Source organism: Notamacropus eugenii, chromosome 1, assembly GCF_028372415.1.
Source record: "Notamacropus eugenii isolate mMacEug1 chromosome 1, mMacEug1.pri_v2, whole genome shotgun sequence".
NCBI lineage: Eukaryota > Metazoa > Chordata > Mammalia > Diprotodontia > Macropodidae > Notamacropus > Notamacropus eugenii.
Window position 1 is genome coordinate 4,722,501 of NC_092872.1, and position 22,342 is coordinate 4,744,842.

The 22,342-nt window shown below is 43.6% G+C and overlaps 1 protein-coding gene across 1 annotated transcript in view; it reads left to right on the forward strand.

Moving 5' to 3' along the window:
- Positions 1–22,342, forward strand: part of CACNA2D2 (calcium voltage-gated channel auxiliary subunit alpha2delta 2) — a 430,484-nt gene that overhangs the window by 196,767 nt on the left and 211,375 nt on the right. Inside the window, exon 3 of the mRNA XM_072650522.1 lies at positions 9,586–9,702. Coding sequence (XP_072506623.1) covers positions 9,586–9,702 — 117 coding nt within the window. The remainder of the gene's footprint in view (positions 1–9,585; positions 9,703–22,342) is intronic.

Sequence of the window (22,342 nt, forward strand, 5' to 3'; positions counted from 1 at the left end):
TAGATGTCTCCTAGCCTGGTGCAGTATCTTCAGAGGCCCCAAAGAAAGTCCCAGTTATTTTGTAAAGTACCACGACTTTTACATGTACCCTCCTCCCACCTGAAAGCCCTCACCCTGTATGAGCTATAAGAATACTGGACCAGGGCAGGGAACTAACTGAGAATCCCAGGTTCAACATCTTATAGCCACATGATTGGGCAAGTCAGCTTCATCTCTCTCTACCCCAGTTTTCTGTTCTGATGGGAATAATAATTCAGAAACTATTTATCTCCCAGCACTCTTGTGTGAAAAGCTATACTAGAAATAATGACACTGTCCCCCATTTGGGAGAAGTGGGAGGAACCAAACTGGGGTTCCTTCACCTCCAGGAGAAAGAAGCAGGGAGAAAGGGAGGACGCCTAGGAGCAGCTGCCTTGCAGGATGCCTCTGTCTCCAGCTCTGGCCCTGTTCCTGTGGTGGCCACTGTGTAATGGCCACTGTGCACAGGTCTTTCAGGTGGCCAGGTCTGTGAGGAGGCCAGGCTTGGAGCCCCATGGTTCTGGGTCTGGGGTCTTTGGAGAAGGGCTTCTGTCTCTGACCTAGATCCTCACCTACTTTCCCGCTGTCCTCAGCAGGGTCAGACTGCCCTTAATCTGGGCCTTCTCCTTGAACAAGGGCCTCAGGAGTCCTGGCTGCACAGGCTGAGGAGCTGCTGCTTCACAACAAATTATTTTATTAGGCTGTTTCCAAAAAAAATCAAGAGAGAAAAAGGCATTGGCAGAGGGGAGGGGAGTAGAAAAGAGAAAAATGACTCTGGCCACATCAGACAGCCAGCATTAACCCCTGGGAGGCTAGCCCCTGGGGCTGCTGCATGTATACCATGCACTGCCTGCTGCCTTCCTGCTGCAAGGAAACCCTGGGGAACCAGCAGCAGCCCCAGGAACTTCCCAGACTCCCCTGCCCTTTCTCTGGTCCTCTTGTCCATTTTCTCTCCCTCCTCCCCTCTCCCTCTCTCCTCCCCTCTCCTTTTTTTCTCTCTCCCTTCTCCCCTTCCCTTTTCCCCTTTCCCTCCCCCCACCCCTTCCTTTTTCCCTCTCTCCCTCTCTCCTCCCTTCTCATTGTTATTCCTCTCCCTCCTCCCTTCTCCTTTTCCTCCTCTCCCTCCTTCCCTCTTCCTTATTTCTTGCTGTTTGGCTGCCTGTTTATCTCTCTCTCCATCTCTCTGTCATTCTCTCTGTCTTTTTCTTTCTTTATCTCTCCCTCCCTGTCTTTCCATCTCTATCTCTCTCTTTATCTCCTGCCCCGCCCCCTGCTCACTCTTCCTGTCCCAAGCTCTGTCCCCACCATCCCTGCTCCACCACAATCCCTCTCCTACACCCACCAGGTTTGACCTTTGTCAAAGCAACTGGCTTCAGATGCTCAGGTGCAGATGCTAGAGACATAGACAGCTTAGAGAAATGTTTATCGACCCACACAGAGAGCCACACTGACCTATACAGAGAGACAATACAAAAACACGGACACAGACACAGACACACACACACACACACACACACACACACACACTCAGAGGCAGCCTACTGTCGTAGAAGGGGCCCCAGGTTGGATTCTAGTCCTATCTCTGCCATCATTTCTATACAACCATGGGCAAGTCTCTCTTCTCTGGTCCTCTCTAAAATGAGCCTAACAATCCCCACCCAGCCTCTTTTATAGACTCCATTGGTTTAAGGATCCTCTGGGGATGGGGGAAAAGGGTATGAGACAAAGGGCTGTCCTTGGCACTCAGGAATTCCTTCTTCTACCCAAAGTTCTGGAGCCACCCTCCACAGAGAAACCAGAGTTCACTGGCCTAGAAACTCTGGGCTATAGACTATAAGAGAATGAGGATCTCCAAGCTCATAGATTCCAAGAATTGGGCTCAAAAGGCTCTTAGAAGTTAGCTAGTCCAACCTTATTTTGTTCATTAACAAATTGAGGTACAAGAGGGAAGGGGTTTGTCCAAGACCACTGTGGGAGTCTGTGGCAAAGCAGGAACTTGAATCTAAATCCCCTGCCTCCATTCTCCATCTCACACATCCCAGTTTATTCTGTGCGAGGTTCTGACTGGTGGCTGTTGGGAAGGAGGAAAGCCTCATTGGTGGGACCTCAGGAAGACAGGAGGAAAGGCAGCCCTTTCCTCTTCTCCCAATACACCTCACTTTTCCCAGGAGAACTGCTCTCAGACATAAATGCCTGCCTCTCCATCTTTGTCATTACACTTGTGTGCACGGAAGGCAATTTGAAATGCACTGGGAAACTCCAAATTTAAAGGAAACCTGTTGGGAATTACTCTGTGAGATTAAGAATTCTTGGGTAAAAAGTAAATTGTGCCTGAATTTACTTTCTGACTTTCTCAGAGGAAGCATGGAGTCATAGGTTAGAATCAAACCCTAACCCTAACCCTAAATAGCAACTACTGTATGTTGTAAGGGAATAGTAGTACTGGACTCAGAGTCAGGGAAACCTGGGTTCGAGTCCCTCCTCCAACAGTTACTAGCTCTGTGACATTAAGCAAGTCAAATTTGTCCCTCTGCCTCAGTTTTCTTGGCTGGTAAATGGGTATAATAATAGTACCTAATTTTCTGGGTTGACATTAGGATGAAGAAACATAATATAGTCAAAAATTTAAATAATAATTTCAATAAGTTAATACTCTAAATATTAAATAAATAAAATAATATTTAAAAGCTTTATAAACCTTAAAGCCTAGAAGGGACCTTAGAGGGTCATCTAACTTAACCTTATTTTATTCCTAAGAAAATAGAGCCCCAGAGAAGTTCAATGACTTCCCCAAAGTCACCCAGCTAGTAAATGGTAGAGTTTCGATTTGAATGACGGTCCTTTGACTCTAACTCTACCCAAGAAGGTCAAAGTCAGAAAGAAAGATCTCTTATGTCAGTGAAGTCCTACATAGTGAAGATTGTGGTCCAGACCACAAGGATTATTCATATGAGGAAAGAAATCATCCCCAGCTCCATGAAGACATCGCTCCATTTATAGAAAGATTCCTCCTTAATAAGGACAACTTGCCCTATAGTCAAGCTAGACTCTAGTTTGAGAGCTTAAAATGTGTTGCCTAGAACTGAGTTGAGTTCTTCACTAGATCACAGTGCAGCACCACACTCAGACTGGGCTCTGGAAGCCATCATCAGTGTATTAGATCCCCCAAGCCTTAAGACTTATCACCAGACTCCATGGATGCCAGAGACCTAGAGAATGTTTGGAACATTTGGTGTTCTGGTAGTTGAATAGATGACCTTGGTTCCACTTCCACTTATCTACAGGGATACCACTTTTTTGATTTTAAAGCATGGTCATAGGTGAAGAGTTGGATAATGTCTTCCATGTGGACCTTCCGTGGGGAATGAGCTAATTCAAGAATCTCTCTCCCTGCCAATGTGGATCCCTGGACACCCAGATAAGGGAATATGTGGTTTAAGGGAATCCAGTGGGGAGTTGTTCTGTGGTCCAGACCACAAAGATTATTCTTATGGGGAAGAAGAACATTCCTAGCTCCAAGAATCTGCAGATCCTTAGATCTCTCCAGAATTATAGTCACCAAAGAAAAGGAGAAAAAAATGCCTGAGATCTTGATGAGTACTTCCCTATATCAGCTCTGCCATGGAAAATAGCAAATCCCACAATTTGGGTTGTAAGGATCTGCGGAGGGTAACTGAACAGGAAGCCCCTCAAATCTCATGAAGATCTTGAGTTCTTTCTGAGGCAGTCCATTCCACTTTGGGATGACTCTACTTGTTAGCAAGATTCTATTTCCATTAAGCTGAAATTTGCCTCTCTGAAGCTTCTCCTGGCTGCTCCTGGTTCTCTGCCCACTGGGGCCAAGTCTACCTTTCCTTCAAATATATGAAGGCAACTATCAGATCCAATCCCTGCCTTCTCTCCTCCAGGATAAACAAATCTCAGCTCCTTCTCCTGATCCTTATATGACATAGTCACCATGTTCACCATCCAGCTGTGGATGTGCTCCAGTTTGTCAACATCTAACTTAGTGTTGCCTGAGACAAATCGTGGTTCTTTAACTAGATCACAGTAGAGCAACAATTATTTCTCTCTCATACTGGACACTGTGCTTTGGTTATCATAGGATCTTAGTGCTGGAAGAAGCCATGGAAGCCATCAAATCTAATCCCTTCATTTTACAGTTAAAGAAACTGAGGCACTCACACGCTAAGTGATTTATCTGGTCACACACCTAGTAACTATCTCTTAATGCAGCTTAAGATCACATTTGCTTTCTTGGCTACTGTTGCAGACCAAGCCTGATGCTGGATGATCTGGTGCTTTGGGCTCAGAATTATAACAAAATGAGACAGTTGTAGAACCATCTAGTAGTTAACCAAAGATTTTCTTAGCCATAGCATGGGTAAGGATACTCAATAAGGAGACAGCATTGGTTGCATTAAGCACAGCTTTCCTCCCTCTCTGTATTGGACATGTTGTCAAGCCAGTCAAGTCTGAGAGAGAAATTCCTGCCTCCTCACGGACTGGCTTTAATACTTAAACCATTAGAAAGCTGTATGGGTCCTCTGAGTCTTTATCCTATGAATCAGTTAAGACTCCAGAAAAAATAACTATCCTAGCCCCCATGGGAGATGTCATAGCTCTCATAGCACACTTTTGTCTAATATTGACCTAAAGAAGATTTATGTTTGTCTACCCCCTTCTGTACATGTGAAGTTAGTTTTCTTCAACGTAAGTATGAGATTTATGTTAAATTTCCCCTTATTTAGCCTATTTGTCTAGCCTAGGGTGAGGAACCTACAGTGTCGAGGCCACATTTAGCATTCTAGGTCCTCAAGTGTGGCCCTTTGACTGAATCCAAACTGAATCCAAACTTCCCAGAATAAATCCTTTTATTAAGGGGATTAGTTCTGTGAGGTTTGGATTCAGTCAAAGGGCCACACTTGAGGCCTTGGAGATCCGCATGTGACCTCAAGGCTACAGATTTCCCACCCCTGATCTTGCCTATTAGGGTACTAATAGATCTTGAGTGACTATCATCTGCCTCATTAGCTTTTTCTCCCAACTATCAAATCTACAAATTTGATAAACATGTTGTCTATGCTTTCATCCAAGTCATTGATAAAGAGGTGAAATGATATTAGGGTAGGGATAGATCCCTGGGACACTCTGCTAGAAATTTCTAGGTTGACGTGGACCAATAAACATTCCTCTTTGGGTATGATTTGGCATTACGCCAGCTGTATTATCCTCTCACCTGTATCTCTCCAGCTTGTCCATAAAGATAGTGTGATAGATTTTGTTGAATCCATTGCTAAAATCTGTTACTAAGTCAATGGTATTCTCCTATTTTTACCCATCTATTAAAAATGTCAACAAAAAACAAAACAACCCCCCTGAGCTTATTTGGGTAGGACTACTTCTGAGCCATTTCCTGAACTCCAGCTTTCAGACTCAGTCTCCTCTTTCCCGCCAGAACCTTGAACTCTCACCCTGGAACCACGGATCTGGCTCTTATGGGTGAACTTTCACCTTCTCTTACCCAGACCCAGGTTTTCGTATCATTTTTAGTCATTTTCAAACCATGCCACCACTTCCTTCTCTCCTTTCATTCTTTGATATATTGTCTTCCCCTGCTGGAATATAAGTGTTTTGAGGCCAGAGGCTGTCTTGTTTTCTTGTGTTTGGAACCTTCCTGCTGGGTATAGCTTGTGGTATACAGTAAGCACTTAATAAATACCTTATCAGTCAATCAACATTTATTAAGTACTATTGTATGCCAGGTCCTATGCTAAGGGCTGGACGGTTCATTCTCATTCATGCATTCATCTGTTCTTGATGAAGCTATAATGGTTCTCTCTGAGGCCCTTTCCAAATACTCTCCAATCATGTCTTTAATGTTAGAATTTTGTGAGGAAGCACACTCAAGTACCCCAAAGGAGCTGAAATTTACCCCTTTCCCTTTTTTGAAAATCAGAGCATTTGCCTGCCTTGGTTCCTACGACACATCTCACATTTTTCTTTCTTTTTTAGCGTTCTGCTGCCAGCATTTGCTTTTTACGCCACCATCATCACAGCAACCCTGAGAGTAGACCTCAGACTCAGGATAGCCTGGATTTAATTTGTGCCTCTGGCTCATACTGGCTAGTCTCCACAACAAGCCAGATACCCTCACAGTAGCCCCAGGCAACTGAGTCAGAGAACATTGACTGATGTGCACTGATGGGAAGAGCTTCTTACGCTGAGTTCTCTACATCAATGAAATCAGCAGTCCAGGCCAAAAAGCAATCATTTCCCAGTCCACAGGCTGTCCCCTTGCCTACCACGCTCTCCCTCATCACTTCTACCTTTTAGAAGGCTCTGGTCCCTTCTTCTACTTGATTCCTTTCCTGATTCCTCACCCTTGCCCTCCCAAATTCTACGTGTTCTCCTCTTCCCTCACACAGGCATACACACCACATACACACACATCAGTCCAGTATAAACTCCTGGAGGGCAGGCGCTGTTTGGCTTTAATATCCCCAGTGGCTAGCACTGAAAGGCTTGCTGAACTGAAATGAATTGAATTGGACTGGATATATACTAAAATATACGGAACAGCACTTTTTGGAGTAACAAAAAACTGGAACCAAAGGAGGTGGCCCTTTATTAGGGAATGGCTGAAAAAAAGTGGCATATGAATGTAATAGAATATTGCTGTGCCATTAGAAATAGTGAATATGAATCCACAGAAACAGGCATTTGGAAATGAGCGAAGCTGGCAAAGCCAGGAGAACAAAAGACATTGTAACGGCAATGATCGTACAAAAAACAAAACCACTAAAAAAAGGTCGATTTTCTGTTACATGCAAAGTTTGGTCTTGGTTCCAGAAAACGAATAATGAAACACAGTGCCTTCCCTTGAATAGAGGGGGTGGTGGACCACAATTGCAGATTGCCACGCATGCAGTCAGCTGGAAGTCAGTCACCCACTACCTATCTGTTTCATTTAACGGATTTTCTTTGTTATAAGAAAAGATGTTTTTGCAGTGGGGAGGAATGCTGGGAAATCATAATAGTGAAAGAAAAAAACACCAATAAAACTTTTTTATGGAAGAAAAATAAGGGAATCTAGAATTATAGGACTTGCATGGAATCCCAGTTCTTTTGTGTGAGTTTGGGCAAATCATTTCCCCTCTCTCTGTTTTCTCCGCTTTAAAATGAGGTGTTTAGACTGGGTGACCTCTAAGGCACCAGGCTCCAGCTCTAACATTCTGTTCTGATCTAAACTTGTCCCTTCAAGCTCAACATCATTTGTTTTGGTTCTTTCATGTTCCTCCTATCTCCTATGGAGAAGGAGAAACAGATGTGTGACAGATGTATTCATTAGCAGAATCTTCTGCTCTTTTCTAGTGGTAAAGAAGGAAAGCCAGAAAGTAGCTAGGGTAGGGGACCTGAAACTAGGGAAGACCACTGTATTCTCCCCCCAAAAAATGTTGTTTATAGCCTTGGAAGGGAGAACTTCCTAATATCTGCCTCTTGTCCTAGAAAGTCTGTAATGTAAGCCAACTTTATATGTAAAGATGGTTGTCCTAGCATCCCAGAGTTATCGAAGGTTATTCCTAGATGAAACTTGAGAAATCAACTAGTCGCCTGCGACAGAATATTGAATATCACATCAGAGATCATCGATGCATTCGCTGATTTCTCTGAAATGAGCTTTTTCTTTCTCATTCTCAGTTATGAGATGAATAGAAGAGAGAAATATTTTAAAATGAAGATGATGTAAAAATAAATTATGCCAATAAAAATAATTATGAAAGAAATCAACTGGTCTAGCTACTTCTCCTCCGTTTTGTAACTAGGGGAAGAAGGAGTAAAATGCAGAAGTTCATCCAGCAAATTAGTGGAAAAGGTGAGATTAAAACTCAGACCTTCTGCCAACAGGATGTGTTTGTTGAGACATTTCTCCAGTAGTGTGATTTGGCTACAAAGAGCCATCCACACTCTCATCCTTGCAACTACAGGTTTACCCCTAATCTTTTCCACAGACTGAGCCCCTAACCCTAATCATAGTCTGGTACATTGACTGAACTACAGACCAGACAAAGCTCTGCGCCTGGTCAGACTGAGCTCTAACCCTAATCCTACACGGACCCTTGACTCTAGCCCCAGGCTGAACCCTAGAACAGCTGTCTCATAACCATATACTCTTGGTTACAAAGGAAACAAGACCAATCGTCTCAACTCTGCCCACCCGCCTCCACCCCAACCATGTGAAATCCAGAAGGAATAAGATAGATTAGACTGTAAAAACCATCTGTGAGGAATAAGATATGGTAGAACAAGTGGACTCAGGGGGTTGTGAAATTTTCCTCTAAAATCTTTCAGAGTAGGCTAACCTCTCTCCTGGCAGACATTTCTTTGGATTTGATTAGGGACCATTGAGGCTGGAGTGTCTGGACTGAATTCCTCTTTTGAAAGGGCTTTGAGATCCTTGGGGGTTTTTTAAGCCCCATTAAAATAGACTATATACTATTAAATCTAAACATATTTTTATAGAGGCATTCCTCTTCTTTATGCATTCCTGAAAGTGGTGTGGGCAAGCATCAGAACTTTGTTAATCAAGCCCCTACCTCTTTCCTCATGATTTTCCTACTTCTCTTCATTATTGCTCCATCAGCAGTAGACAAGGGCCAGCACTCACTCTATCAAGTTATCCTGCACCTGTCAACAAAAACTTAAATTTATTGAAATAAGCTCATTCTTGAAGTAGAGAATTCTTTTGTAATAAGAATCACCGCTCGTCTAGTTCATCCATTTCGTGGGGAGGGGAGAATTTTACACAGTGGGCAGGCAGTAGGGTGTTCAACTGTAGCTAGCTTGTGAGCCATGCTCACATCTCTGTGGGGGGGGAGACATGATGGCTACTTTCCTTTCTAGAACTTCATTCTCATAAAGAAAGAGCATTCCTTTTTGGCATCCCATGATAGCTATCTTCCAAGACTTGAAGATCTATCAAGGCTGAAGACTTGTTTTGCTTGGCTCCAAAGAACAAAATTAAGGGAAAAGGTGAAAGCTACAAAGAGATGGATTTACAGCAGATGTGAGGAAAAGCTTTCTGGCAGAGCTAGCCAAAGGGGGAAGGAGCTGCCATGAGAGGTAGTAGACTCTCCCTCACTAAAAGTCTTCAAGTAAAGGCTGGTTCACCTCATGTAGAGATTTGAGGGGAATGAGAGTCAGGGAAGAAGAGTAGGTTGGATGTGATGGTCACTGGCATCTGTTCCAACTCTGAAATCTAGTGGTTCTATCGAGTCAGAAAGCCTGTCGTTCACTTTGATAAGCTGTTTGCCCTTGTCCTTTATCTTTTTTGAGCCTCAGTTTCCGTACTTATAGAGTTGGGACACTTACCTCATTACCTCCACATTACCCACCTCACAGAGCTGTTGTGAGAAAAAGTGTTTTGAAACTCTTACTGCACTACAGAAACACAAGCTATTATTTTTAAGAAAAGTAAAAAAAAAATTCAGAGCCAAAGTCCCAACCCAGAAATATATATTTTCTTCTATTCTATCCTGACTTTCTTCATCTTTCCTCCTTCTCCAGATCTACAAGGACAACAGAAACTTGTTTGAGATAGAGGAGAACGTCCCCCAGAAACTCGTGGAAAAGGTGGCAGGAGATATTGAGAGCCTGCTAGCCAAGAAGGTCCGGGCTCTGAAGGTAAGGACAAAGAAAGGCTGTCGTATTTATTTATTTACTTCTATGTCTATTTATTTGTTTATTTGGTTCTTTTGAGGCTTGTTAAACTCAATACATATTATCTCATGTCATTCTCACAATGATTCTGGGAAGTAGGTGCCCTTTTCACAGATAAGGAAACTAAGTGTCCCAACAAGTGACAGTGAGTGCTCTCCTCTCTGCCAGTCCTCCCTGCTGGGGAATCCACTTCAAGGCCATGGCATCCAGGGGTCACTTTGGAGGCCATAAGGAGAAAACTGTTCATATTATTCCTCAGGGTAGGGATGTATGCTAGGAACACATGCATTTCTCTTGTCATGACATCACTGGGGACTATTTCTGAGGGTCTTGATGTTTTTACTCTAAGGCCTTTTTACAGTAATCGATCTTATTCCTTTTGGAAATCTCATGGTTGGGGTGGAGGGGGACGGAGTTGAAAGGATTAGGCCTATATTCTTTGTGACCAAGAGAAATCAGGCTGTTGTTATTCCAAGAGACCTGGACTAGGAGCTTCTGGTCCTGATTCTACCACCAGTTCAACCATCAGTGTCTTTTTCTGGGCCATAGTTTTTCCATGAAATAATGTCTGCCTTATAGTCTTAACTATGTTACTTCAGAAAGAAAATGTATGGAAAGTATAACTTGCAAAGTATAACATGTGAAGTATAACATCTGATATCCACGATACACAGGGAAATAAAAAATTGCCTTTCTATAGCACTTTAAGGTTTGCAAAGCACGTTGGACATATGGTCTCATTTGCACCTCACAACCACCCGAGGGAAGTAGGTGCTGTTTTCGTATTCCCATTTTACAGATGAAGAAACCAAGGCAGGCAGCGGTTAAGTAACCGCTAGTCACACAGCTAGTATGTTCCACATTTTGGAAATAACGTAACTATATAAAACTAAAAGTCATTCTCCAGTACATTAGTGGTCAAAAGACAGAAACAAACAAGTCTTAAAAATAAACCCTGCAAACTGTCAACAACCATATGAAAGAATGCTCCAAGTCACCAATAACCAAAGGAATGCAAATCAAAACAGCTCTGAGTTTTTATTACTTCACACCCACAAGTTGGCAAAGATGAGGAGGAGGGGATGTGGAAAGGCAGAGAAGCTAATGAACTTTCTGGGTAGAGTTGTGAGTTGGTCTAATCATTTTGGAAAGCACTTTGGAATTAAGCTAAGAAAGTAATGAGAATGTCTATGCCCTTTGACCTAGAGATGCCACTGCTAGGCACATACCCCAAAGTGGTCCAGTATACACCAGGAAAAAAGGAAACAAGCCTGTATTAAGAACTATGTGGCAAGCACTGTGCTAAGTGCTTGACAAATATCTTATTTAATCCTCCCAACAACCTCAGAAAACAGGTGCCCTTAGTATACTCATTTTACAGTTAAGAAAACTAAGGCAACTTAGAGGTTAAGTGATTCATCCAGGGTCACAGAGCTAGTAAGTGGCGAAGGCCAAATCTGAACCCAGGTGTCCCTGACTCTAGGCCCAGGTCTTTAACCACTGAGCCCCCTTCCTGCCTCACCAAAATATTTGCAGCAGCAAAGAGCTGAAAAGTATAAACATGCCATTTGGTTTGCAGTATCACCCCACCCCCAGCACCCCTTCATGACTTTCTCCACATCTCCCATCTTTGCACTAGAATCCAGGAGGAAGGTTTGGCTGTGCTGGTTACCATAGGGCAGGGGTAGCTAAACCTGTAGCCTGTAGCATTGTTCCACACCCTGCATTTTGAAGAGGAGCCAACAAAAGGCAATGCTTACTCGGAAGAATGCCAGTATATAATACAAAAAGAATCTATGGATCTGGGCACATCTTGCCTCTGATGCTTACTACCTATGTGACCTTGGGCAAGTCACTTAACCTCCATTTCCTCATCTGTAAAATGAGAAAAATCGTATTAAATGAGCTGGAAGAGTTCTTCAAGCTCTGGATCTCAAACTCTGTATCTATAGATACTGAACTCCAAGGAGGATTTCAGGGAGTCGAGGTGGGTTTTTTGTTTGTTTGTTTATTTTATGCAATGAGAGGGACCCTCTGAGCCCTCTCCCCCCCTTTAAGAAACAATGGTAGCCTAATGATTTTGCTAGACATATTTGCTCATGCCTGCTCATTTTCCCTCTTTCCCAGTCACCATTTAAACCAGACATCACTGTCCTCCTCCCCAGCCCTCCAGGGGTGTCAGCTTCAGGCAAACCCCACATTAGACATGGTCTCTGCATGTCATTGGATTGGATTGGAGGTCATTTCATTTTCCAGGAATGGAGATTGAGACTGGACAGCCTGAGAGAAAGGAAAAGTCACTGGGTAGATATTTCCCTGTGTGCACATGGCAGACCCTGAGGACTTTGGGCATGATGAGGGGGAGGGGAGAGACAAGAGTCAAGTAAAGAAAGGTGCCAAGGAAACCTTAGAATGTAAAGCCAGAGGATGCTGCAGCCAGAGGAGCTCTTAGATTCAATCCAAACTTCTGCATTTTATAAAAGGAACAACTGAGGCCCACATAGGGAATGACCTTGCCCAAGGTCACACAGACGGGGGCAGTGATGGGACCCAAGCCCTTTACCCCGTACCCTGCTCCCCTCTCTTCCCAGCCAGGGCTCAGCCAGACCTGCTCCCACCTCTGCTTTCCCATTTCTGACTAACAGCAGGGATGGTGCCGGGGCGAGAGGGGCTGATGGCCATTGAGGGCAGGAATGCCGATCATGAAGAAAACAGAAACAGCAGGAGAGAAGGAGAAGATGATGAAAAGTGAAATGTCACGCTTTTCCACAGGCTTCTTGGGCGTTCCCCCTCTGTCCCTATCTGTCTCAGTTCCTTTATCTCTGTCTCTCTCCCTCCCTATCTCTTCAACAATCTCTCTCACATTCTCTCTTTCTTCTTGCCTTCCCTGTCTCCCACCTCCCTGTCTGGCCCTCATCCTCTGCGTCTGGCCCTGGTCACTGTCTATGTCTCTCTTCTGTCTCCCCTCTGTAAGTCACTTTGTTTCTCTTACCTCATCACTTTCTTTTTTTTCAGTGACAGTTTGTCTCTCAGAGTTCTCTCTCTCTCTCTCTCTCTCTCTCTCTCTCTCTCTCTCTCTCTCTCTCTCTCTCTCTCTCTCTTCCCCTCTCTCTGTCTCTGTGTGTATATCTCTGTCTCTCTGTGTCTTTCTGTCTGTCTCTCTGTATCTGTCTGTCTTTCTGTTGGTCTCTCTGTCTGTTTCTCTGTCTCTCTCTGTGTGTCTCTGTGTGTCTCTGTGTGTCTCTCTGCCTCTCCCCATCTTTCTATCTCTCTGTCTCTGTTTCTGTCTGTCTCTGTCTGTCTGTCTGTCTGTCTGTCTGTCTGTCTGTCTGTCTCTCTCTCTCTCTCTCTCTCTCTCTCTCTCTCTCTCTCTCTCTCTCTCTCTCTCTCTCCCTTCTCTTCCTTCCATCTCTGGCTCCATCAGTTACTCTCATTCATTATTTTCTTCTCAGCCTTCCATGAGAGAGTGATTTTGGCTCTCTCCCCAGGGCTGTCCCCATGTGCCTTGGGCTTCAGCTCCGTTTTCTTGGTCCCCCCTTCCTGCCAATGTTGTTATAGCTGCCCCTGCTCACCCCTTGATTTCCTGGACACCAAGGAGCTTGCTTGGTCTGAGGGATTCCAAAGCACTGAGACAATAAAGATTAGCCGTGTAGTGTAAGGAACGCCGAACTTTGTCAGAAACTCAAGGCTTTAATGCTTCCATCTGTTTATTAATCTGCAAAATGGGAATAATAAAATGTGCTTCCCAATCATATTCTGATGAAAGCCCTTTCTGAACTTTGAAGCACATTAGGAACGTGAGCTGTTAATAGTATTATCTTTCCCAAGGACTCAAGCAGCGATCAGCTATCCAAGATGGTTCTGTGACGAAGAGCGCTAAATCCCTCTCTGGTGACAAATATTTTATTTGCCTCTGGAGGATGGCTGTTGAATGTTTGCTAAATGATTAGGTCCAGGAGAATTAAATTCCACTCAGTACACATTGATGAAATGCCTACTATGTGCCAGGCACTGTGTCAGGTGCTGAAGACAGAGATAAAAATGAAATAGTCCTTGCCCTCACAGAGATTACATTGTGCTGAAATTGACTCTAGAGACCACAGACCAAGTTCTAAGTCTGGTCACAAGGGGAGCCCTGACCTTGGCCATACACATTGTTAGCAGTATTCCCATTCAAAAGACACATCCATGGTTTGGGAATGAGGCTATTCAGGCTCTAGTCTGCCATTAATTTACTGTGTCACTTTGGGCCAGGCACCAGCCCTCCTTGGGCCTCAGTTTCCTACAAGAGCCTCAAGTTTAGAATCAGGAGAGACCTAAGTTTGAATCCCACCTGTCACTTATTGGTTGTGTGACTCCAGACTTAACCTCATCAGGATTCAATGTCTTCCTCTACAAAATGAGAATATTAAAATCTCTAGCACTTAATACACCAGGCTGTTGTTAAAATCAAGTGAAGTAACATATGTATTTTGCAAACCTCAAAGCATTATATGAATGTCAGTTGTTTATAACTGAGAGATAGGTTGTTGTTGTATTGTGTTTGTCCTTCATTCTCGAAGAGGACCGTGATATCAGGGAGATGATGACATGACTTGCAGTTGACTTTGATTGGAGTGAGGGAGGGCTGTGCAAGCTCACCAACCTTACTTCCTCCTCCAGAATCATCTGGGTCCAGTGGTCTAATATTCATCAGGACAACTGGAGATGGCCCAGGATGCAATGGGAACCCTGGCCCTTTTAGGCTAAGGTCTTTTCAAGTTTTCACTTTGAGTGAGGCAACACCCATTCAGTGAACAGACCTCTTTAAGAAGTGAGTCAAGGGATGACTCCTTTAAAAGAAAAAAAATCCAACTGGGAAAGGAAGACCCTCAGTGTTGCTGGCCAAAAGAGAAACAGTTACTATTTACCTGGAAGCTGGGTGGAAGTTACTGTTCTGGAGGGGATCAGGTTTGATCTGGAGGGCTTCTTGGGGGAGGTGATTTTTGGCAAAGTCAGCAACTTGGACTCCCAGAGAAGGATCCCAGAGTCACAACTGCAGACACTCCGGTCTCAGCGTTCTGAGACCACGTAGTCACTTCCTCTCTTACCTTTAGTCACCCAGAAAGACAATGGGAACCAAGGTCTACTGCTTCTGAAAAGGGTACCTGCAAGGCTCAGGAGATTCATTTAAAGGTCTAATCTCAGAGCTCTCTTAATTAATCATGACAAGCCTTTCTCTCTCCCACTTCTTGCCTAATTGCTGGTGAAAAGCTTTTGTTTTAATTATATTTTTAATTCACTCCTAATCAAACCCTGGCTGGCAGCTCTGGTTTGCGTGGTATGTGTTTGGGGGCCTGCCTAAGTGCGTGTGGGAGGGGCAGAGGGGCAGACGGGGATCTGCGGCTACTCCCAGCACATTGTTCCTCTCTCACTGGACCTCATCCAGTAATCCAATTTAAATCCCCTCTCTCAGGTCTGGAATTCTAATTGGGGGATTGCAGAAGGGGAGTCTGACAATGCAGCCACACTGGGCTAGAAGTTTATTGTCTCATCTAATCAGAAACAATCAGATGTTTATAATGAGTCTATCAAAAAGACACAAGGGCCATTTATGGGGATAGGAGCGCCCCCCCAGAGACTAATGGAGGCTTAGGGTGTTGTAAATTCTCATGCAGATGATGCTGGGTCTGTGGGCCAGTCTATGTGATCCTATAAACTTTTGTTCTTCTCTTAAAGTCAGGCGCAAATGGAGGACCTGACCTCCATTTTCAGAACCACATGCAAATGCAACCAGTCTCACCAAGAGGTACAAATGGGTTGGAGAAGAGATGTCTCCGATGTTGTTTTAAAGGTGGGGGAGGAGAGGAACAGAATAGAATATGAAGGCTTGAGGCCAGGGAACTTACCTTCAATTCTTGGCAAAATGATATATCATTAAAGAGAGAGTTAATGAACATCTAGAGAAGAAAGCAATGATCACCAAGTATTATCATGGCTTCATCACAAACAGGTCCCACACTTTTTAGCTCCTTCTTATATGTTGTCCCCTGTCTCCTTGGAATGTAAGCTCCCTGAGGTACAGGGCTGTCTTTCTGCTTGTATTTGTACTCTCATCACTTAGCACAGTACCCTGCACGTAGTAGATGCTTAATAAATGCTTGTTGACTTGACTTGGCAAGTGAGAGAACACTACAGTTATACTTTACCTCGATGTCAACAGAGCATTTGAAAAAGAAATTCATGGTATTCCTAGTTAGAACACATCAGAAGTAATATTTTCAGTTCTGGGTGCCATGTTTTAAGAAAGACATTGGTAAGCCAGAGAACTCCTAGGAAAGAGTAACCAGAATGGGGAAGGCCCTTGAGACCACAACATATGAGGAAGGACTGGTTTAAGCAATTGGGTATGTTTAAACTAGAGAAAAGAAGATTTTGGGGCAAGGGAGAGGAGAAAACAACCTGGTAGGTTTCTTTAAATAAATAAGGACTAAAGGAAGGCATATTAAACTTGCCCCTCAAGGGCTGACCAAGAAGCACAGGATAGAACTTGAAAAGAAGCAGTTACAGGTTAAATGTAAGGAAAAGCAGAATAACAAAAGCATTTCCCAAAATCAAATGGGTTATCTTGGGAGGTCGTGGTTTCCTCTAACTGGAGAGCAGAAGGTAAGAGCTATGTAATGCTGTATTTATCAGCTATGTTGGAGGATAGATTCTTATCTGGAACAAGTGGCCCTAGATGGTCCCTCTGAAGCTAACGGCCCATCTAGCTCTGCCATTCTGCAGAATCCAGTATTTTACAAATGAGAAATTTGAGGCTTAAAAGGAAGAAAAAGACTTGCCCTCAGTCACGCTGAAAGTGGCAATTATTCATTCACTTTGGTTTTTTTCAATGAACATGGGTGCCCACTATCTACGGAACCACTGGCTAAGTTTTGAGAGAGAAGTAAAAATCGGTCATATCTGACCCCCACCTCATGGACTGCACTTTCTGTTAAATGACAACATATGGACACAAAGAATTCTATGCATGAGAAATACACAACAGAGAGAAAATCTGATGAGGTGTGAGGGAGAAGAGGTCATCCTCAATGGAAAGGAACAGGAAAGACTTCCTGGACAAGGTGGCTATCCAATTACATGTAAGAAAAATTTTTGGCATTCTTTTTTTTTAAATTTTGAGTTCCAAATTCATCCCTTCCTTCTCCCTCCCTGAGATAGCAATTTGATATAGGTTATACACTGCAGTCAGTTTTTAAAAGTTGGGTAGGAATTTTTAAAGGATGGGTTGGAGGCAATTTGGTGGCTCAGGGTATAGAGTGCTGTGTCTGGAGTCAGGAAGACCTGAGTTCAAGACAATTACTAACTGTGTGACCCTGGGCAAGTCACTTAACTGTTGGCTTTAATCCACTGGAGAAGGAAATAGCAAACCACTCCAATATCTTTGCCAAGAAAACTCCTTGAGTAAATATTGCCATGCAGTTGGTCCACAGGATCACGAAGAGTTGGGCATGACTGATCAACTAAACAACAACAGGAATTCAATAGGTAGAAAAGGGGGAAGGTGGGGAGAAAACTTCTTAACATGAGAAAGAGCATGGGGGTAGGATAATAAAGAAATGTGTATCCCAGATTTTTTTATTGGCTTCCTGAGTACGAACACCCAAAGTATATTACAAGAACTTCCGATACTTCTCCTGTGCCCACCAGAGAGAGACATTTTGTATGTTTTAAATGCTGCATCTGCTTTAATTTACAGAGATGCCTGAAGCATATTATTCAATGATAGATGACTGCATTAATCACCAAGAGCAGAGCAGCCCATCTCTAGGTTTCTGCACTACACCATGGAAACTACCTAATTTACCATGTTAGTAAGTGAGAGTGCCCTGTTAGCCATCAACTATACCACTATCTTACCACTCCCAGGGTGTTGGAGTGGTCTCAGCAGTGCCAAGGTTTGGAAGGGCTCCAGCAATCAGGTCTAGAGTAATGACTAGGAGCCAGACCATAATCAGTCTGGGGGAGGTGAGATTGCAGCCAGCCTTCCACTGGGCTCCCTGGCAGCTGGAAAGCTCTGTGGTTTCTCTGTGGTTGCTGATGAGGCTTGCAATGATGCCGTCTATCCAGGTGCCCCTGCTAAGCTAGAAACCTTGATCACTGTGTAACTCGAAGCTGGGCTGTCCTGATGAGAGGTGGTGACTGGGACCTGATGCCACTTGGTTTTATGGACAATACAGCCAATCCATGTTTGGGTCTATATGCTAATACAGAGACTTTAAGTGGTCATCCTACATTTTGTAAAAATAAACAAACACACAAACAAGGCAACAATGAAACTTCATAGTAAGCTTTTCTAGTTCTGTTTGGGAAACACATATGTCAAGATATCCTGATCAGTTGCAACTGGTTATCGTGATGCTAATTTTTTCTTTTATTTTTTTTAAAGTGCTTGGGGGTACATGGGCTTGTTTGTGTTGTTAGTGTCAAGATTACGGCTGTCACAGCCTATGTGAGAGATGGCCGGTTGTCTAGTTTAGCTGGCATTTAGACCTAGTAGGGCAAAATAGGGACAGCTAGAGGGTTCAGTGGAAAGAGCACTGCGTCTGGAGTCAGGAAGACCTGAATTCAAATCCAACTTCAGACACTAACTGTGTGATCCTGGGCGAGTCACTGAACTGTTGACTTTAATCCACTGAAGAAGGAAATGACAAACCAGTCCAGTATCTTTGCCAAGAAAACCCCCTGGACAGTAGTGGTGTGCTATGATCCACAGGGTCTCAAAGAGTCATACGTGACTGAACAACCAAACAAGAGCACTTAAAGATGTGACTGAGCAGGTCAGGAGGAGTCGCTGGTGAAAGAGATGAATGAGCCCAAATCTGACTCCAGATACTTTCGCCTGCTGCTCCGAGTTCTAGGATTCTCTGTTCCCTTCTCTCTCTTTCTCCCCTTTTTCCTTCCATGCTCTTATTCCTTGTGTTTTAGGTCCTTTCCCTGTCACTTTTTCCTCTCTTCCTCTTGTTGCTCATCTTTTTCCTTTCTTCTCTCTTCTTAGTTCTCTTTCTCCTCTTTTCTCCCATTCTCCCCTTCCTATTGCCCTTTGATTCATGGGAGCATAGATCTAGAGCTGAAACGGACTTCGGAGAACATCTGTTCTTCCACCTCATCATCACACATCCACAGGATCCAATCAAGACCTAGATCAACCTCTGAGAGCTTGATGCTTAATGAGAACTTGGGGGCCTTCCCCCTCCCCCAACCCCAAGCAAACAGCTGATCCATCCAGGTCTGGCCCTCCGTGGACACAGGTCATTGCTTTGGCCTGTGTTAGGTTTCAAAGGCAGATTTTTCATTCCCTGCCCCACCAACACCACCACCTCCATTGCTTCTAGCCTAATTGCCTCTCTAACCAATGGGAGTCCCTTCTTTTCCTTTTGGCAGAACCTTTCCCTACCAGAGCCTTGCCACCTTCTCTAGGACATGAGTGCAGGACTTCATCTCAGGGAAATATGGCAGGGAGGATTAAGGAACAGAGAGAGAGGAAGAGAGGGGAGGGGAGGAAAGGGAAGAGAGAGAGAGAGAGAGAAAGTGGGGGGGAAGGAGAGGGAGGGGGGAGAGAGGGAGCAAAAATGCACCCAATCTCCATGATTTCTAAAATTCATCAATTGTCAGGCTAGTGACTCAGACCAGAAACTGTTTCCCTAGCATAGAGCCTTGAAGGGCATGAGAAGGAATGGGAAAAACAGGCTGAACTTAAATAAGAGGAAAAGTGTTTGGGGCTGAAATCATCATACTGGATGGTCATGGAGGACCAGTAATATACTTCTTATTCATCATCCACTCAGAACAAGAGTGCAGGACCTAGTTACAGGCCCTGAGGACTTTCATTGTCAAGTGATGTGACATCTTCTTCCAAGAAAATTATGACCTAAATAAAAGAGGCAGGATGGACAAACATAATTTAATGAACATTTATTCATAGAATGTCAGAGCTAGAAAGACTTGAGAGAGGATCTGGTACAACTTGTACCTGAACAAATTTCCCCATCAAGTGCTTATGTGGTTTCTGCTTAAAACCTCTAGTCATGGAGAGCTTGCTGACTCCCAAAGTGGCCTGCTCTACTTTCTGATAGCTCTGATTATTAATAAAATCTTTCCTTCTATTGAGCCAAAGCCTGCTGTTTTTCTTTACCTTCCACCCACTCCTTCTAGGTCTGCCCTCTGGAGTCAAGCAGAACAAATCTTTTCCATATGAGAATTATTCAAATACATGAGGAATTCCATCATGTTCTCTCCAAGTCTCCTCTTCTCCATGAACTGAACATGCTCCTTCATACACACACCCCTATATGACATAGTACCTAGTCCTCTCACCATAATGGTGACCCTTCTTTGAGTATTATGTAACATGGCAAAATCCTTCCAAAAACATGGCATCCAGAACCGACACAATGCTCCAGAATTGGGCTGCTCAAGGCAGGATTCAGCAGAGAGACCATCTACCTCACTCAGGAAGATGAGGTCTGAGATCACAGGGGCTATTTGGGTTTTCATGTTACGTTGTTGACGTATATTGAACATGACACTCATTGGGATCTCCAGAATTTTTTTCAGATAAGCCATTGACTAAATACATCCCCCTCATCCTGTGTTCATGCAGTTGATTTTGGGGGAACCCAGATATAGAATTTTACATTTATTCCTATTCAATGTCATCTCATTAGTTTCAAACCACTGAATGCATCAATACTATAGTTATCATGTTAAGGCCCCTCTGGTGGTGAACTAATCCAACCATTCTGGAGAGCAATTTGGAATTATGTCCAAAGGGTTACTAAACTGTGCATACCCTTTGACCCAGTAATACCACTTCTAGGGCTGTATCCCAAAGAGATCATAAAAATGGGAAAAGGGCCCACATGTACAAAAACATTTATAGCAGCTCTTTTTGTGGCAGCCAAGAATTGGAACTTGAGGGACGCCCATCCATTGGGGAATGGCTGAACAAGCTGTGGTATATGAATGTCATGGAATACTGTTGAGCTATAAGAAATGATGAGCAGGTGGACTTCAGAAAGCAAAGAAGAATAAGACAGAATCTCTTCCCTCAAGGAGATTCCAATTTAATAGAAAGGAATTAGCCATGCACACAAATAATCATAATGCAAATTATTCAATTATTGTATGCATTTTTGTTGTTGTTCAGTCATTTTCAGTTGAGTCTGACTCTCAATGACCCCGTTTGAGGTTTTCTTGGCAAAGATCCTGGAGTAATTTGCCATTTCCTACTCCAACTCATTTTACAGATGAAGAAACTGAGGCAAACAGAATTTAAGTGACTTGCCCAGGATCACACAACAAGTAAATCTCTGAAGCCAGATATGAACTCACAAAGATAGGGGAAGTCAAAGTGTCCTGAGAGAGTCAAAGAGGGAGGAGTCTTCTAGATGGGGAAATCTAGTTGGACAATTCAAGAGAGAAGGTGGCACCCATAATTGGATAGGAGGAAATGGGGCAGGAAAAGATTCCATGACAGTCATGAGGAATTTTGTGTATACAGGGACAGCATCATAATCTCAGAGTTGGTTGGGACCCTAGGAGCCGTTGAGCTCACCTCTTGCAAGAATCTCCACTACACCACACTTGATGTTTGGTCATTTTGCCCTTTTTTAAGCCTTGAGTGAAGGGGAACCTACTTTCCCTATGACAGCCCTTTCCTCTTTGGGATAACTTATAGGCATCAGCCTGAATGTGCTTCTTTACACCCTCCACCCATTGCTTCTGGTTCTGCCCCCAGGGACCAAGCAGAGTCTCCTCCTTTTTTAGGCTGAACATTCCTAACTCCCTCAATTATTCCTCAAGTGACATGAGTTGGTTGCTCCTCTAAATGCCTTCCAGCTAATCGATGTCCTTCAGAAAAGGTGGTGGCCAGACCTGAACACAACATTGCTCATGTGGTCTGGTACAGTATGACCTCACTGCTCTGGGAAGTCTTCCCTCACTGCCCTACCCTACAATGATCCCTCCCTTCTCCAAACTGCTCCCACCATTAGTCCATATCAAGTATTGAATACTTAATATTGGACATTGTATTGTAAGCTATTTATTCTTGTGTCCATATTCTAGGTCACCTTGCTAGGTTAGGATCTGTCGGATTCACTTCTGTCTCATAGGATCATAGGAGTCAGAGGTGGAAGAGACCTTGGAAATCGAACTTCACATTTTCCAGAGAAAGAAGCTGAGGTCTAGAAAGGACTGTTGTCTGTTCAAGGTCAAAGAGAGAAGCTGAGCGATCCATTGGTGGTCAAATCAGAGATCAGACAGCATGCTGTTCCATTTGGCTGGAGCATAGAGTAAGTGAAGGAAACTAATCTGAAATAAGGCTGAAAAGATAGATTTGTCACCTAATACTGTGACCATCCACTGTAGCATGCAACATGGCAGGTACTGTAACATGCATTGTAGCAGACAGTGTGCCATGCAGTGTGAGAGACTAACGAATGTGAGAGCAACATGACAATGTACATCTTATTTTTTATTAATTAATTTATTTTTAGTTTTCAACATTCACTTCCATAAGATTTTGAGTTCTAAATTTTCTCCTCCTCCTTCCCCTCACCCC